The following is a 15,559-nucleotide window of genomic DNA, read 5'->3' on the forward strand; positions in this document are numbered from 1 at the left end:
TTCAGAAAAAAACACCCAGTTTATTCAGATAAATTAATTAAAAGTTCAGCCAAGTAAATGGAGAAAGAATAACATTCTGTGGGGCACTCTAAATCGGGGGTCACTGAAGTAGTCGTCGTTTTGCAGATATCCAAATTGGCTGGCTTGTTTTACTTCCTCAGGTACCCCAATTTCACCAAATCACGTTTACAGTAGGGAGAAAGCTGAAAAGAAATCAGAGGTAATTAGCATAATAAAAGTCTGCTTTCCCACAGGATTCAACATCTGTAGGGCTAGAAGGTAAGAAATCAATCAAGCAATCAATCGTATTTATTGCGCGCTTACTGTGTGCAGAGCACTGTACTAAGCGCTTGAGCAGTGTGGCTTAAAAGTAATATCTTCACAAATCTGCGACATTTTGTAAAATTCTCCAAGGAAGCCCTAAACAAACAAACCAATTGATTCACCTGCCCTGTGCATTTCACCCTGTAGGATGTTTTCTTCGGAAGAGCAAATAACTCCTTAAACTTTTGCTTCAATTTCCAAAAAGCTTATGAAAAAAAGGTAATAGTGAATGCTCTAGTAATGTCCATTTGCTTTGTGTGATTTATAATAATTATAGTATTTATTAAGCACTTACTGTGTGCCAGACAGTATGCGCTGGTGGGTAGATACAAGATAATTGGGCTGTTCACAGTTCTGGTCCCACATGGGACTCGCAGTCTTAATCCCCGTATTACAGAGGAGGTAACTGAGGCTCAGAGAAATGAAGCGACTTGCTCGAGGTCACACAGCAGACAAGCGGCAGGGGCAGAATTAGAACCCAGGTCCTTCTTCCCAGGCCTGCGCTCGATCCGCTAGACCGTGCTGCTTCTCTAATGTGTTGATTTTTGTCTCCTAGCTGATCTGAAAAGAACGATTGCAGTCCTTTTGGATGATATTTTACAGCGCCTCGTGAAACTGGAAAGCAAAATTGACTACATAATTGTGAACGGCTCAGCAACCAACACTACCAACGGGACCAGTGGCAATTTGATGCCGGTAACAACAAGTAAACGGATAAATGCAGTTGGCAATATTAGATAGCAGTAGTAGATCAACTTGTGCTGCTCTTTTACCGTGGATTACATCCTCCTCCAGGAAAAGCTTTTTCAAATCTCCGGCTAGAGCAGAGTAATAGTTTTCTGTAGAAGCTTTGTGCACTATTTTCTAAGGAACGTGCTGGAGTCATGAAACCCTGATTTCTGTATATGAATTCAAAAAATAGTAACTGTTTGCTTTCAGGCAAGCCCGTTCCGTGCTGTACAATACCCCAAGAGGTATTCTGGCACCGTGGTTGATGTAGGTGTTTATTGTGTAACTCGCTTGTGTGTGAAAGCTGAAACAAAAACACCGAGAGACGTGAATTAATAGCGTATTTATTTAAATCTAAATCTAACATATCGTTTGGACAAGTGGAGACTCTCTTGTAGTGCAATCATTTCTGTGATCTGTTTTAAACAGAACTAACTAAATGTTAAGACTAAAGCTGTTGTAAAATCGTGTGTACTTACAATATTATATTTTGTTACTAAGCAATCGGTAGACTGAGCTATCGTGCTGAGGTTAATATGTAGAAATCATGACCCAAAGAATGTCTTTATTTGCACTATCTACTTAGAATATAATGAGGGAAATTACTGTATATTTAAACCTTTATTTTAAAAGAATAATCATGAAAATAGGTAGTAATCACTGTCCAGAAATGTGTTCCAAAAATTGAAGCCGTTAAATAATCAGCGATAAATTTAAAACTTTAGTTTTGTAATATTACATGGTGAGAAAAATAAGAATTTTGTATCAGAAAATGAAAATAAGAAACGGAGTGGTCATAATTTTCAAATTGATGAATGCCGCGTGTCGCTTATTTTAATATATAATGCTTCGGCAGCCCGTGCCACCAATATATGACATTTGGTTTTTGTCATTCTCTTGTTCTGTCTCCTACAGAGATGTGGGACAGGACTGTGTCCAACTTAATTATCCTGTAACTACCCCCAGTGCTTAGTACAGTGCTAAGCTCACAATAAGCGCTTAACATATAACACAGTTATTATTATTATTAAGTTCCTGTTTATATTGCATTGGAATGAGGAGAACTGAGGCAGCAAAAAGCCAGTTGTGTTGGCTTAAATCAGATGTGTGTTAATTCATAGTTTGTGAGCCCCTTGAGGGATTGGGTCTGTGTCTAATTCCCATCTGTGCACTCTTTCCCCAGTGCTTAGTACAGTGCTTTGCAAAAGTCAACGCTTAGTAAATACTATTGCTACTACTTCTAATTCTCGCTAAATTCAAGTCGATAGCCAAGATAACATCGCCTTAAGTGTTACTTATAGCCGATAAAAACTGCCATAATTGTTCTCTATGACAAATGCTTAAATTAAGCTCATTGGTGTCTGGTTTTAGGTTTCATTGAATGAAGTATATGTGTGTGAGGGTTGTAATCATTTAACATGCTTCGATATAATACCAGTAAATAGGTCATCAGTCAGGTAGGTGCTTCATGATTTACGGCTTTCTAAACTCTTTTCTCTTCGGTCTTCAGTTTAGCTTTATATAGAAAGTGAAAAGCATATATGATTCAGTAGAACTTGGAACACTGTTCAGATAATGTCTGTGACATAGGTGTGAATATATTTGTTTTTTGGGGGACAAAATAAAATATTTTATTTGTACTTGTAACTCTTTCTGCTTCCAATTTCTTAAACTTCGTCTTTTTTTAACTTGTTCCGCTGAACTATTTTTTAATGCTACTTTTAGAGTTCTTTGTTCAGACACTAGTCTGAGCGCTGGGATAGGTACAAGTTAATTAGGTCAGACAGCATCCCGCATGGGGCTCATAGTCTCAGTAGGAGGGAGAACAGGTCTTTTAATCCCCGTTTTACAGTTGAGGAAACTGAGGCACGGAGAAGTGACTTGCTCAAGGTCACAAAGCAAGCAGTTGGCAGAACTAGGATTAACTTCCAGGTCCTCTGGCTTCCAGGCGCATGCTCTTTCCACTAGACAGCTCACCTTTCCTCTTCTTCCACTCTCTTCTGCGTCACCCTGACTTGCTCCCTTTGTCCATCCCCTCTCCCAGCCCCACAACACTTATGTTCATATCTGTAATTTTTGTATTTATCTTAATGTCTGTCTCCCCCACTCTAGATTGTAAGCTCATTGTGGGCAGGGAATGTGTCTGTTTATTCTTCTCTCCCAAATGCTTGGTACAGTGCTGTGCACACAGTAAGAGTGCAATAAATCGGATTGAATTGAATGAATTAAAATGTGCTGGTTTTCTATTTTTTTTCCTTTTTCCTTATTTCCATCCTGCAGTCCATCAAGTCAAGTCTTTCACTTGAACTTTCACTTACCATCAAAGTGAAAGTTCATCTGACTATAAAATTACTCCTAACCCCCAAAAGAAAAGTGGTAAGCCCCAAAGACTAGTTACCTAAAAGATTTTTGCATTGTATCCCCAGTTGTAAACTGGAATAACAGGTTTCTCACACTCACTGAAAATATCTATTGTGGGGAAAAACAACTAGCAGTAATTCAGATTGTTTCCTGGTAAAGAAAATATTCAGTAGTTATTTAGAATTGACTTCCATGTCTGATCTTAAAGGAAGATATTTATTTATTTTACTTCTACATATCTATTCTATTTATTTTATTTTGTTAATATGTTTGGTTTTGTTCTCTGTCTCCCCCTTCTAGACTGTGAGCCCACCGTTGGGTAGGGACTGTCTCTATATGTTGCCAACTTGTACTTCCCAAGTGCTTAGTACAGTGCTCTGCACACAGTAAGTGCTCAATAAATACGATTGATTGATTCTGAAATATCAGTAGAGAAACAATATAACTCAGAAATAAATATTTCCCTCCATGGCCTGCTGGAGTTCTAGAATGATCAGACTCTAAAAATGCCCCACTAGGTCCCTCAGCCTGTTTTTCTGCCTGCAGGCAAAATGTCACAAACAACCCACAGCCCACGGTCATCTAAGAATTTATGGAAAAGCTATCCTGATATAAAATAATTTGCGAGAGATCCATAGATGTTAATAGGCATCTTTAGGATTATCATTAAACAGGAATGCCTTCTAGAGAATTCAGACTGTTTCCCCTCCAGTCTCAATGCAAAAATGAATACATCCTAAAATACAGTGCACATCACACATACACGAAAGCTCTAATTAGCCTGACACTTGATCTTTATCAAAGAGTGCTAACTGAGCAGAGTATTGTACTGAGCTACTTATCTGTCCTACTTAGTCGTTGGGTTGCACAGCCTAGGTGTAGCCTTCTCCATCAGACAGGTGCCCAAACCAGTCCACATTCATCATGTTATATGCATTGCTCTGTGGCTTCAGTTAGCCATGTATTAATAGCCTTTATTGTGAGTTGCCAAGGACTGTGCCCTGACACAATCTCTGATCCACAAGGGCTCACAACTTTGATGGGGAGAAGGATACATAGAGTGATGAGAATATAATCAAAACGGGAGAATGGGTTTAAATTCAACAAAAATATCAAGTGAAAAAAGATGAGCTAAGCAGGAGGCAGTCTTCAGGCTCTTCAAAGTTTCAGGCAAACCTATCTCCGCTCCCCAGCTCTCCAATCTTCTAATGCTCTTCCTGCCTGTTCCCTTCTTGTCCTATGCAATGGGTTGGAAAGAGGTCCAAAGTCTTTGATTCTCAATCTAGTGTTTTTTTCCATTAGACTTCTACTTTTAAAATTCAAATGTTTAACATGATCATGAAGTTTAAAGAGATTTCAAATATCTGTCACTTTCATTTAATCCCTGAATGTGTTTTGGATGAAATAGAAGTTGCCTTGTCCTAAGCTAATGTTGAGAATAGTAACACTAATAATAACTATGGTTTTGTTAAGCATTTACTATGTGCCGGGCACTGTACTAAGTGCTGGGTGGATGCAAGCGAATTGGGTTGGTCACAGACCCTGTCCCGTGTGGGGCTCACAGTCTCAATCCTCATTTTACAAATGAGGGAACTGAGGCCCAGAGAAGTGAAGTGACTTGCCCAGAGTCACAAAGCAGACAGATGGTGGAGCCGGGATTAGAACCCATGACCTTGTGGCTCTCAGGCCTGTGCTCTATCCACTAAACCACGCTGCTTAGAAGAAAGAAGAAAGTTAAAGCTGTGCTTTCCGGAGAGAGAGAGATACGAAATTCCCTACTACCAGATGAAAAGTGAAGGCCAGATTCTGGATGACAGAGGAGCCAGGGATCTGTCTTCAAGGAAAACTGTGATCAGGAAGGAAATACAGCATTTCATTCCAAATCTGTGAATCCACTCACTTTTTCCAGGTGTAGAAATAATTTCATGACTTATTGGCACTTAAACTGTTGGGCTTTTGGCAGCCCTGTTAACCTGCTAGGTTAGAAGGCCAAGACCCGGCTTCTAATAAAAACCCAAAATTAAATGCAATAATAATAATAATGGTGGTGTTTGTTAAGCGTTTACTATGTGCCTAGCACTGTTCTAAGCATTGGGGGGATACAAGGTAATCAGGTTGTCCCACATGGGGCTCACAGTCTTTATATTTTACAGATGAGGTAACTGAGGCACAGAGAAGTTAAGTGACTTGCTCAAAGTCACTCAGCTGGCTAGCGGCAGAGCTGGGATTTGAACCCGTGACCTCTGACTCCCAAGCCCGGACTGTTTCCACTGAGCCACGATCAGAATTAATACAGGAGGTTTTATAAAGCTCCAACGCTGTAGAGAGCTCACTAAATTACTGTGTAGTGAATTCATGTTTTAGGGTATGCAGCTCCTTGTGGGAAATACTGATGGATCCTGGCTTGTTCAAATTCAGTCTTAATCGCTCTTTTACTTAATCTGTAAAAGGTTCTGAGGGTTCAATAAATTCTATCATCAGATACCCAGTAGCCAGTGAGGTGTCTAGTTGGGATCATTTAGGATATCTTGAAATGATTTAAGGGTCATCAATTTCCGCATAAGATTTGCTTGTTACTTCCATTTATAAAGACTCCATTTTCATTGATTTCCTTTCTATGTCGCCTTAGGATTCACTAACTTCTTCTACACCTCTTGAAAGAAAGGAATGACTTCATCACCGTTAGGAGATCATTAAAGTTCTACCTTTTGGCATGCCACGGTGGTTGTGCTTTTTTGCCAGGCGCTTCTGGACAAAGTACAAATCCCCCAAAGGTGATAAAAAGCTTTTACATGCGTATTTATTTATGTTGAATTCGAACACAGGATTCCCTTCCTTTCCCTTAATTAGATGGAGGGCCTTTTAGGGAGTTAATCGCAAGGTTTGAGTTTGTATGCATCTGACATGATTATCTTGAATCTACCCCGGTGTTTGGAAAAGTGCTTGTCTACACAGTAAGCGCTTAATAAATACCATTAAAAAAAAAAAAAGACAAAAAGGATTGTGGTGGATGGGTGATGATGACAATAATAATGCTAATAATGGTACTTGTTAAGTGCTTACTATGTGCCCAGCACTATAGTAAACGTTAGCGTAGATGGAAGTTAATCAGGTCCCCCGTCACACTTTTATTCCCATTTTACCAAGGAAGTAACCGAGGCACAGAGAAGTGAAGTGTCTTGCCCGAGGTCACACAGAAGATATGTGGCGGAGGCAGAATTAGAATCCAAGTCTTTCTGACTCGCAGGCCCGGGGTCTATCCACTAAGCCACGCTGCTTATCAGCCACGCTGAAGGTGGTATTTATTTATTTTACTTGTACATATCTATTCTATTTATTTTACTTGTACCTATCTATTCTATTTATTTTACTTGTACCTATCTATTCTATTTATTTTACTTGTACCTATCTATTCTATTTATTTTACTTGTACCTATCTATTCTATTTATTTTACTTGTACCTATCTATTCTATTTATTTTACTTGTACCTATCTATTCTATTTATTTCACTTGTACCTATCTATTCTATTTATTTTACTTGTACCTATCTATTCTATTTATTTTATTTTGTTAGTATGTTTGCTTTTGTTCCGTCTCCCCCTTTTAGACTGTGAGCCCGCTGTTGGGTAGGGACTGTCTCTATATGTTGCCAACTTGTACTTCCCAAGCGCGTAGTACAGTGCTCTGCACACAGTAAGCGCTCAATAAATACGATTGATTGATTGATTTTTCTCGGAGGGGGATTCCCTTTGCCTCCTCCTTTCCAAGCAGCAGGATGTGAATGCCAAAGGAGAAATCTGGGGTCTGTCAAAGGGTGAGCGTGAGGGGAAATACGTTTGGTGAATGACTTTGGCTAACGATGGGATGTGTGAGTGGAAGGGTCTCAGCCTCAGGAACCAACATCGGAGGTAATTTATAGGGGTGGGGAGACCTCATGGTCCCTGCTCCTTCCCTTCCCCACAGCACCTGTATATATGTATATATGTTTGTACAAATTTATTACTCTATTTATGTATTTTACTTGTACATATCTATTCTATTTATTTTATTTTGTTAGTATGTTTGGTTTTGTTCTGTGTCTCCCCCTTTTAGACTGTGAGCCCACTGTTGGGTAGGGACTGTCTCCATATGTTGCCAATTTGTACTTCCCAAGCGCTTAGTCCAGTGCTCTGCACATAGTAAGCGCTCAATAAATACGATTGATGATGATGATGATGATGCAGCAGAGCAGGGTTGGAGAGATTTGTAGTCTGATCAAAGAGGGAACCACAGAAAGGAAACTGCACACTATAATCATATTGGGAGCGGTGTAGTTTAGAGGAAAAAGCGCAGGCCTGGGAATCAGAGGACCTAGGTTCTAACCACTTGCCTGCTGTGTGACTTTGGGCAAGTTACTTCACTTCTCAGTGCTTCAGTTTCCTCATCTCTAAAATGGGGATTAAATCCTAATCCCTTCTACTTAGGCAGTGAGCCCTACGTGGGACAGGGACTGTATCCGATCTGATTAATTTATGAGCAGCATGGCGTAGTGGATAGAGTATGGCCTTGGGAGTCAGAAGGTCATGGGTTCTCATCTCCGCTCGGCCGCTTGTCTGCTGTGTGACCCTGGGCGAAATCACTCCACTTCTCTGTGCCTCAGTTACCTCATATGTAAAATGGGGATTGAGACTGTGAGCCCCATGTGGGACAGGGACTGGGTCCAACCTGATTTGATTGCATCCACCACAGCGCTTAGTACAGTGTCTGGCACACAGCTAAGCGCTTAACAAGTACCACAATTATCATTATTATCTACCCCAGCATCTTGAATAGTGTTTTGACACATAGAAGTGCTTAACAAATACCATTTTTTTTTCAAAGAGACAATGCAGGGCCTCTATGTAACAGCATCCTATAAGCAAACTGTCATCCTCACTTCAGGCTCCTGCTCCTAGATGGAATTCAGCCTCCTGAATAATCAGCTGAATAGAAGAACAGCTGGAATTGATTTTCAGACACAGTAGTTCTAGAGATTACATACTATGTTTTGAAGCCCTACTCCTCCCCATTTCAGGGTGACATGGGTGTTCCGCTCCAACAATCCCTGACCTTCGCCTTGGGGAAAACCTCCCAGCTTGCGGTACCTCTGGCTTCAGTCCCAGCTGGGGCTAAGACTTTTGTTTTGCTCGAGTTCTTTAAATTATATATTATAAATTGCTTTTTTATTCATATTAATGTCTCTCCGCCTCTAGACTGCAAGCTCGTCATGGATAGGGAACTTCTCTGTTAATTCTTTTGTAGTCTTCCAAGTATAAAGGGAGTGAATTGGAGACTAGTGGATGAGGAGAGATGCGTGTGGGGGTAGTGTGTGTCTGCCTTCCTCTCCGATTGTCTCCACCTCTCTCTTCCTCCGGCACCAAACCCCCGTCTCCCTATCTTTTTGTGTCTCTGTATGTCTCTGAATCTCTGTCTCCCTTCCTTACCTTTCCCTTCTCCCCCCATTGTGCTCGTACCACTGGCCCTCTCCCTCACCCTGAAGCCTCGGTCTTAAAAGCCCTAATCATGTTTCTGCACACAGTGAGCGCTCGATAAATGCCACTGAACGAATGAATGAATGAACGTTCCCCACTGAGCTCTCAGAAATGGGTCATTTTAGGATTTAACGTCTACAGACTAAATTTTGGTTATGCCGTGGATTTGGAGGCAGGGTTGCCACTTCCCCTTCCCTCCTCCCCATCCCCCAATAACGTTAAAAATGTCCTCCCGCAAATCCGACAGACAGTTATTCTCCCCTCCATCAAAATCTTATTGAAGGCACGTCTCCTCCAGGAGGCCTTCCCTGACTAAGCCTCCCCTTTCCTCTTTTCCGACTGCCTTCTGAGTCACCCTGACTTGCTCCCTCTGTTCTTCCCCCTTCCCAGCCCCACAGCACTTATGTACATATCTGTAATTTTTTTTTATATTAATATCTGCCTCATCCCCTCTAGACTGTAAGCACGGCAGGGAATGTGTCTGTTTACTGTTTTATTGTACTCCCAAGCGCTTAGTACAGTGCTCTGCACAAATTAAGTGCTCAATAAATATGCTTGTGTGTGTGTGTTTGTGGTATTTAAGTGCTTACTATATGCCAAGCACTGTACTAAATGCTGGGGTGCATACGAGCAAATTGGGTTGGGCACAGTCCCTGTCCCATGTGGGGCTCACAGTCCCCATTCCCATTTTACAGATGAGATAACTGAGGCCCAGAAAAGTGAAGTGACTGTTTCAAGGCCACACTGCAGGCAGGTGGCAAAGAATGAACATTTCCAAATTCAGTTTTGTTCCAGAAGTCTGATCAGGTGGGATACAATTAGAACAACAAAGGATAGCAGTCAAAATCTAAAGCAAGGATTGTGCTGAAAGTAAACGGGGGCACAAATTGCAAAATCCTGTGTGGATTCCATTAAGCCCCCAAAAGATAGGTTTAAAAAAACCCCTAACGACAATTCTGGATTTCAAAGAATTACAGTCACTAGCCAATCAAAAGAAGGCATATGTGCCTTAGGATCATAATAGAATGAAGAACATCATGCATAAAAAGATAATTTACTTTAGAGCAAGTCTTCTCCCACAGCACCTGTATATATGTATATATGGTTGTACATATTTATTACTCTATTTATTTATTTATTTATTTATTTGTTTTACTTGTACATTTCTATCCTACTTATTTTATTTTGTTGGTATGTTTGGTTCTGTTCTCTGTCTCCCCCTTTTAGACTGTGAGCCCACTGTTGGGTAGGGACTGTCTCTATGTGATGCCAATTTGTACTTCCCAAGCGCTTAGTACAGTGCTCTGCACATAGTAAGCGCTCAATAAATACGATTGATTGATTGATTGATTGATTCTCCTTTTTTGATTTATTCCTTTCATCTCATATCCATCTTACTCCGCCCTGTTCATTCGATCTAATTTTCTTTGGAAAAAAGGGCTTGGGGCTTTTGAAGAGATTTTTTTTTTCTTAATCTCCATCGTGCATCAGTTTTGACACGCAGGCAAAGTAAGGAATATGGCTGTCATTTTTTAAACCTGGTTAAGGGTTAAAAGGCCAGGGCAAAGGAAGTCCAGGGGGTTGCCGAATCGATCACTTTTATTTATTGAGCACTTACTGTGTGCAGAGTATATTGTACTGGGGAGAGTACAGTGTAACGGAGTTCGTAGACACATTAACCTTGAAGGATTGCTGGATTTTAATTCTGGGGTAGCAGTCTGGCTTTGACCACTCTCCACTCTGACAGAGCAACTGGGCTTCTGTAATGGCTCTCAAGATTGGGACAACTTCGCATCCTCTTCCGACAGCTTTCCGTGGGAACAGGATGAGACATTGAAATAAAGACAATGTTAGAGTCATGGTATTTTCTGGTCTCCGCATTGTGCTCTCCTGAATGCTCAGTACAGTGCTCTGCGCATAGTAAGTGCTCAATAAATCATCATCATCATCATCAATCGTATTTATTGAGCGGTTACTATGTGCAGAGCACTGTACTAAGCGCTTGGGAAGTACAAATTGGCAACACATAGAGACAGTCCCTACCCAACAGTGGGCTCACAGTCTAAAACGGGGAGACAGAGAACAAAACCAAACAGACTACCAAAATAAAATAAATAGAATAGATATGTACAAGTAAAATAAATAGAGTAATAAATATGTACAAACATATATACATATATACAGGTGCTGTGGGGAAGGGAAGGAGGTAAGATGGGGGGGATGGAGAGGGGGACGAGGGGGAGAGGAAGGAAGGGGCTCAGTCTGGGAAGGCCATATATACAGGTGCAGTGGGGAAGGGAAGGAGGTAAAATAAATAGAATAGATATGTACAAGTAAGAGAAATAAATAGAGTAATAAATATGTACAAACATCTATACATATATCCAGGTGCTGTGGGGAAGGGAAGGAGGTAAGATGGGGGGGATGGAGAGGGGGACGAGGGGGAGAGGAAGGAAGGGGCTCAGTCTGGGAAGGCCTCCTGGAGGAGGTGATTGATTGATTTCACCCTCGGTCCAGAATGCACAGACCTCTCTTCCTGACCGTGATGGGGCTCTTTTTCATTCAGTCGTATTTATTGAGAGCTTACTGGGTGCAGAGCACTGTACTAAGCGCTTGGGAAGTACAAGTCACCTAGTAATAATCACGGTGAAGGCTAGTGCTTGTTGGGGGCAGAATGGGGATCAAAATGAAAGAGTAAGGAGGTGATTAGTCTTTTAGACTGTGAGCCCACTGTTGGGTAGGGACTGTCTCTATGTGTTGCCAACTTGTACTTCCCAAACGCTTAGTACAGTGCTCTGCACACAGGAAGCGCTCAATAAATATGATTGATGATGATTGATGATAATACTACTACTACTACGACAAGTATATTATTACTACTACTACTACTACTAGTAATATTCCAGGACTCTTGCTTATTTAAAAAAAATGGTATTTGTTAAGCGCTTAGAAGCAGCGTGGCTCAATGGAAAGAGCACGGGCTTTGGAGTCAGAAGTCATGGGTTCAAATTCCGGCTCCGCCACTTGTCAGCTGTGTGACTTTGGGCAAGTCACTTCACTTCTCTGGGCCTCAGTTACCTCATCTGAAAATGGGGATTAAGACTGTGTGCCCCCTTGGGACAACCAAATACGATTCAAATATGACTGAATGAACCTGATCACCTTGTAACCACCCCAGCGCTTAGAACAGTGCTTTGCACATAGTAAGTGCTTAATAAATGCCATTATTATTATTATTATTATTATTATTACTGTGTGCCAGGCACTGTACTAAGCTATGGGGTAGATACAAGAAAATTAGGTTGGGCACAGTCCCTGTCCCACATGGGGCTCACAGTCTTAATCCTCATAATAATAATAATAACAATAGTAAAAATCGTGGTATTTGTTAAGCACTTACCATGTGCCAGGCACTATACTAAGCCCCAGGGTGGGTTCAAGAAAATTGGGCTGGACACAGTCCCTGTCCTACATGGAGCCCACAGTCTCAATCCCCATTTTACAGTTGAGGTAACTGAGGCACAGAGAAGAGGAGTGACTTGCCCAAGGTCACACAGCAGACCCATGGTGGAGCCGGGATTAGAACTCAGGTCCTGCTGGCTCCCAGGCTCATGCTCTACTCAATCAGTCAATCAATCAATCGTATTTATTGAGCGCTTACTATGTGCAGAGCACTGTACTAAGCGCTTGGGAAGTCCAAATTGGCAACATATAGAGACAGTCCCTACCCAACAGTGGGCTCACAGTCTAAAAGGGGGAGACAGACAACAAAACCAAACATACTAACAAAATAAAATAAATAGAATGGTGCTTCTCATTTTACAGATGAGGAACCTGAGGCAGAGAGAAGTGAGGTGATTTGTCCAAGGTCATACAGCAGATACGCGGCGGAGCTGGAATTCGAACCCAGGCCCTCTGGTTCCCAGGCGGCCCGTGCTGTTTCCATTAGGCCACGTTACTTCTTTCTGCTTTCACTGGAACCAATTTCCAGCCTGTGCTGATTTACTCTGACCCCTTCGACCTCCTTCGGCCTGTGTTAAATCCCCAGATTTGGTGATAAGTCACTGCAATGAATCCGACTTTCCCTTTTTGGAAAATGGCTGGAACGGATTGGGCCGGCAGGTGTGGGAATCTCCAGATTCATCTCTCCTATTCTGTTTCCTTGGACCCGGAGCTTAGCCCCAAACAGGGACCTTCTAGGTTGGAAAAGAAAATTTTTAAAAAAAGGTACATAGAAATTTCTGATATTTTAACCAGACAGTGGATAGGCCCGAAGAAAACGAGGCTGTCTAGTATGAAACTGGGTGATTGGCCACCTTATCCTCACTGTGACTTTGTTTGACCCATGAATTTGGCCTTCGCAGAGTTCTTCCTTAGAGTACAGAAGAACACGAGAACTAAACTATCTTTAAAATGTACCTGGACTTTTACTCCAATGCACGGATGCGCACGTGACAAAACAGTATCATCATCAGTCGTATTTATTGAGCGCTTACTGTGTGCAGAGCACTGGACTAAGCGCTTGGGAAGTCCAAGTTGGCAACATATAGAGACGGTCCCTACCCAACAGTGGGCTCACAGTCGAAAAGGGGGAGACAGAGAACAAAACCAAACATACTAACAAAATAAAATAAATAGAATAGATAGGTACAAGCAAAATAAATTAATAAATAGAGTAACAAATATGTACAAACATATATACATATATACAGGTGCTGTGGGGAAGGGAAGGAGGTAAGATGGAGCGGTGGAGAGGGGGACGAGGGGGAGAGGAAGGAAGGGGATAATGGTATAATATGGTGTGGTATAATGGTATACTGGTATATGGTATAATGGATAATGATATAATGGTATAATGATATGGCATAATGGAAAGAGCATGGGCTCGGGAGTCAGGGAAAATGGGTTCTAATCCCAGCTCTATCACCTGGGGTTGTGCCTCAGTTTCCTCATTTTTAAAATGGGGAGTCAATACTCGTTCTCCCTCCTACTTGGTGACTAAATGTGGGTCAGGACTGTGTTGGATCTGATTATCTTGTTTAAGTGCTTGGCATATAGTAAGCACTTCACAAATACTACAATAACTATCAAACTCATTAGGTTTGAAGTAGGAGGAGTGCGAGAATTGGGATATTTTTATAGGGAAAATATGAGATGGATGAATTCAGGGAAAGACTGTAGAGCGCTAGATTGGAAACTTCTTGAGGAAGTTGTCTTCTAACTTTTTTGTACTCTCCCATGTTCTTAGTACCGTGGTCTGTACCCAATAGGAAATCAATGAATAGATTGATAGGGAATACTGTATAATTGTAGAGTGTGAAGAGGGCTCCATCACTTGTCTGCTATGTGACCTCGGGCAAGTCACTTCAATCAATCAATCAATCAATCAATTGTATTTATTGAGCGCTTGCTGTGTGCAGAGCACTGTACTAAGCGCTTGGGAAGTCCAAGTTGGCAACATATAGAGACAGTCCCTACCCACCAGTGGGCTCACAGTCTAAAAGGGGGAGACAGAGAACAAAACCAAACATACTAACAAAATAAAATAAATAGAATAGAATAGATTCACTTCACTGGGCCTCAGTTACATCATTTGTGAAATGGGGATTGAGCCTGTGAGCCCCATGTGGGACAAGGGACTCTGTCCAACCTGATTTGCTTGTGTCTACCCCAACTTTCACTCATTCGTTCAATCATATCTATTGAGTGCTTACTTAGCACAGTGCCTGGCACATAGTAAGTGCTTAACAAATACCGAAATACCAAATACCATTATTATTGTTATTATTGTTACTGGTGGAAGTCGGATTTTGAGAAGAAAAATGCTTCTGATTGAAAGGGGCGCCGCTTTGTTTCTCCATTAGACTGTAAGATCCATGTGGGCAGAGATGGTAACGTGGGTTTTCTGTAGAAAAGCAGCATGGTGAACGAGAGGGCAGAGTCTAGGATGACACCAAGGTTGCGGGCTTGTGAGACGGGAAGGATGGTAGTGCCGTCTACAGTGATGGGAAAGTCAGGGAGAGGGCAGGGTTTGGGAAGGAAGATAAGGAGTTCAGTCTTAGACATTGTCAGCTGTGTGATTTTGGGCAAGTCACTTAGCTTCTCTAGGCCTCAGTTCCCTCATCTGTACAATGGGGATTAACACTGTGAGCCCCCTGTGGGACAACCTGATCACCTTGTAACCTCCCTGGAGCTTAGAACAGCAATTTGCATATGGTAAGTGCTTAATAAGTGCCATTATTATTATTATTATTATTACAAGTCGGCAACATCTAGAGACGGTCCCTACCCAACAACGGGCTCACAATCTAGAAGGGGCAGACAACAAAACAAAACATGTAGACAGGTGTCAAAGTCGCCAGGACAAATAGAATTAAAGAGAATTAAGCAAATAGACAATCAACAAATAGAATGAAAGCCGACGCTGGCTCAGAGTCAATGTTTATTCTATTTACTTTATTTTGTTAATATGTTTTGTTTTGTTGTCTGTCTCCCCCTTCTAGACTGTGAGCCCGCTGTTAGGTAGGGACCGTCTCTGTATGTTGCTGACTTGGACTTCCCAAGCGCTTAGTACAGTGCTCTGCACACAGTAAGCGCTCAATAAATACGATTGAATGAATTGAATGAATGGATT

At 41.6% G+C, this 15,559-nt stretch overlaps 2 protein-coding genes across 5 annotated transcripts in view; one reads left to right on the forward strand and one right to left on the reverse strand.

Annotated features, from left to right (window-relative positions):
- CCDC126 (coiled-coil domain containing 126) overlaps nucleotides 1-2,700 on the forward strand; it is a 28,911-nt gene extending 26,211 nt beyond the window's left edge. For all 4 annotated transcript variants that reach the window (XM_038766404.1, XM_038766407.1, XM_038766406.1 and 1 more), the window contains one exon: nucleotides 881-2,700. In XM_038766404.1, the coding sequence (XP_038622332.1) occupies nucleotides 881-1,065 (185 nt within the window). In that variant the 3' untranslated portion in view covers nucleotides 1,066-2,700. The remainder of the gene's footprint in view (nucleotides 1-880) is intronic.
- The window catches only part of LOC119940949 (translation initiation factor IF-2-like), a 17,825-nt gene continuing 2,266 nt past the window's right edge, over nucleotides 1-15,559 (reverse strand). The window contains exon 2 of the mRNA XM_038761362.1: nucleotides 1-203. The gene's annotated coding sequence lies outside the window, so the exon portion shown is untranslated. The remainder of the gene's footprint in view (nucleotides 204-15,559) is intronic.

This window comes from Tachyglossus aculeatus, chromosome 2 (genome assembly GCF_015852505.1).
Source record: "Tachyglossus aculeatus isolate mTacAcu1 chromosome 2, mTacAcu1.pri, whole genome shotgun sequence".
In the NCBI taxonomy this organism is placed as follows: domain Eukaryota; kingdom Metazoa; phylum Chordata; class Mammalia; order Monotremata; family Tachyglossidae; genus Tachyglossus; species Tachyglossus aculeatus.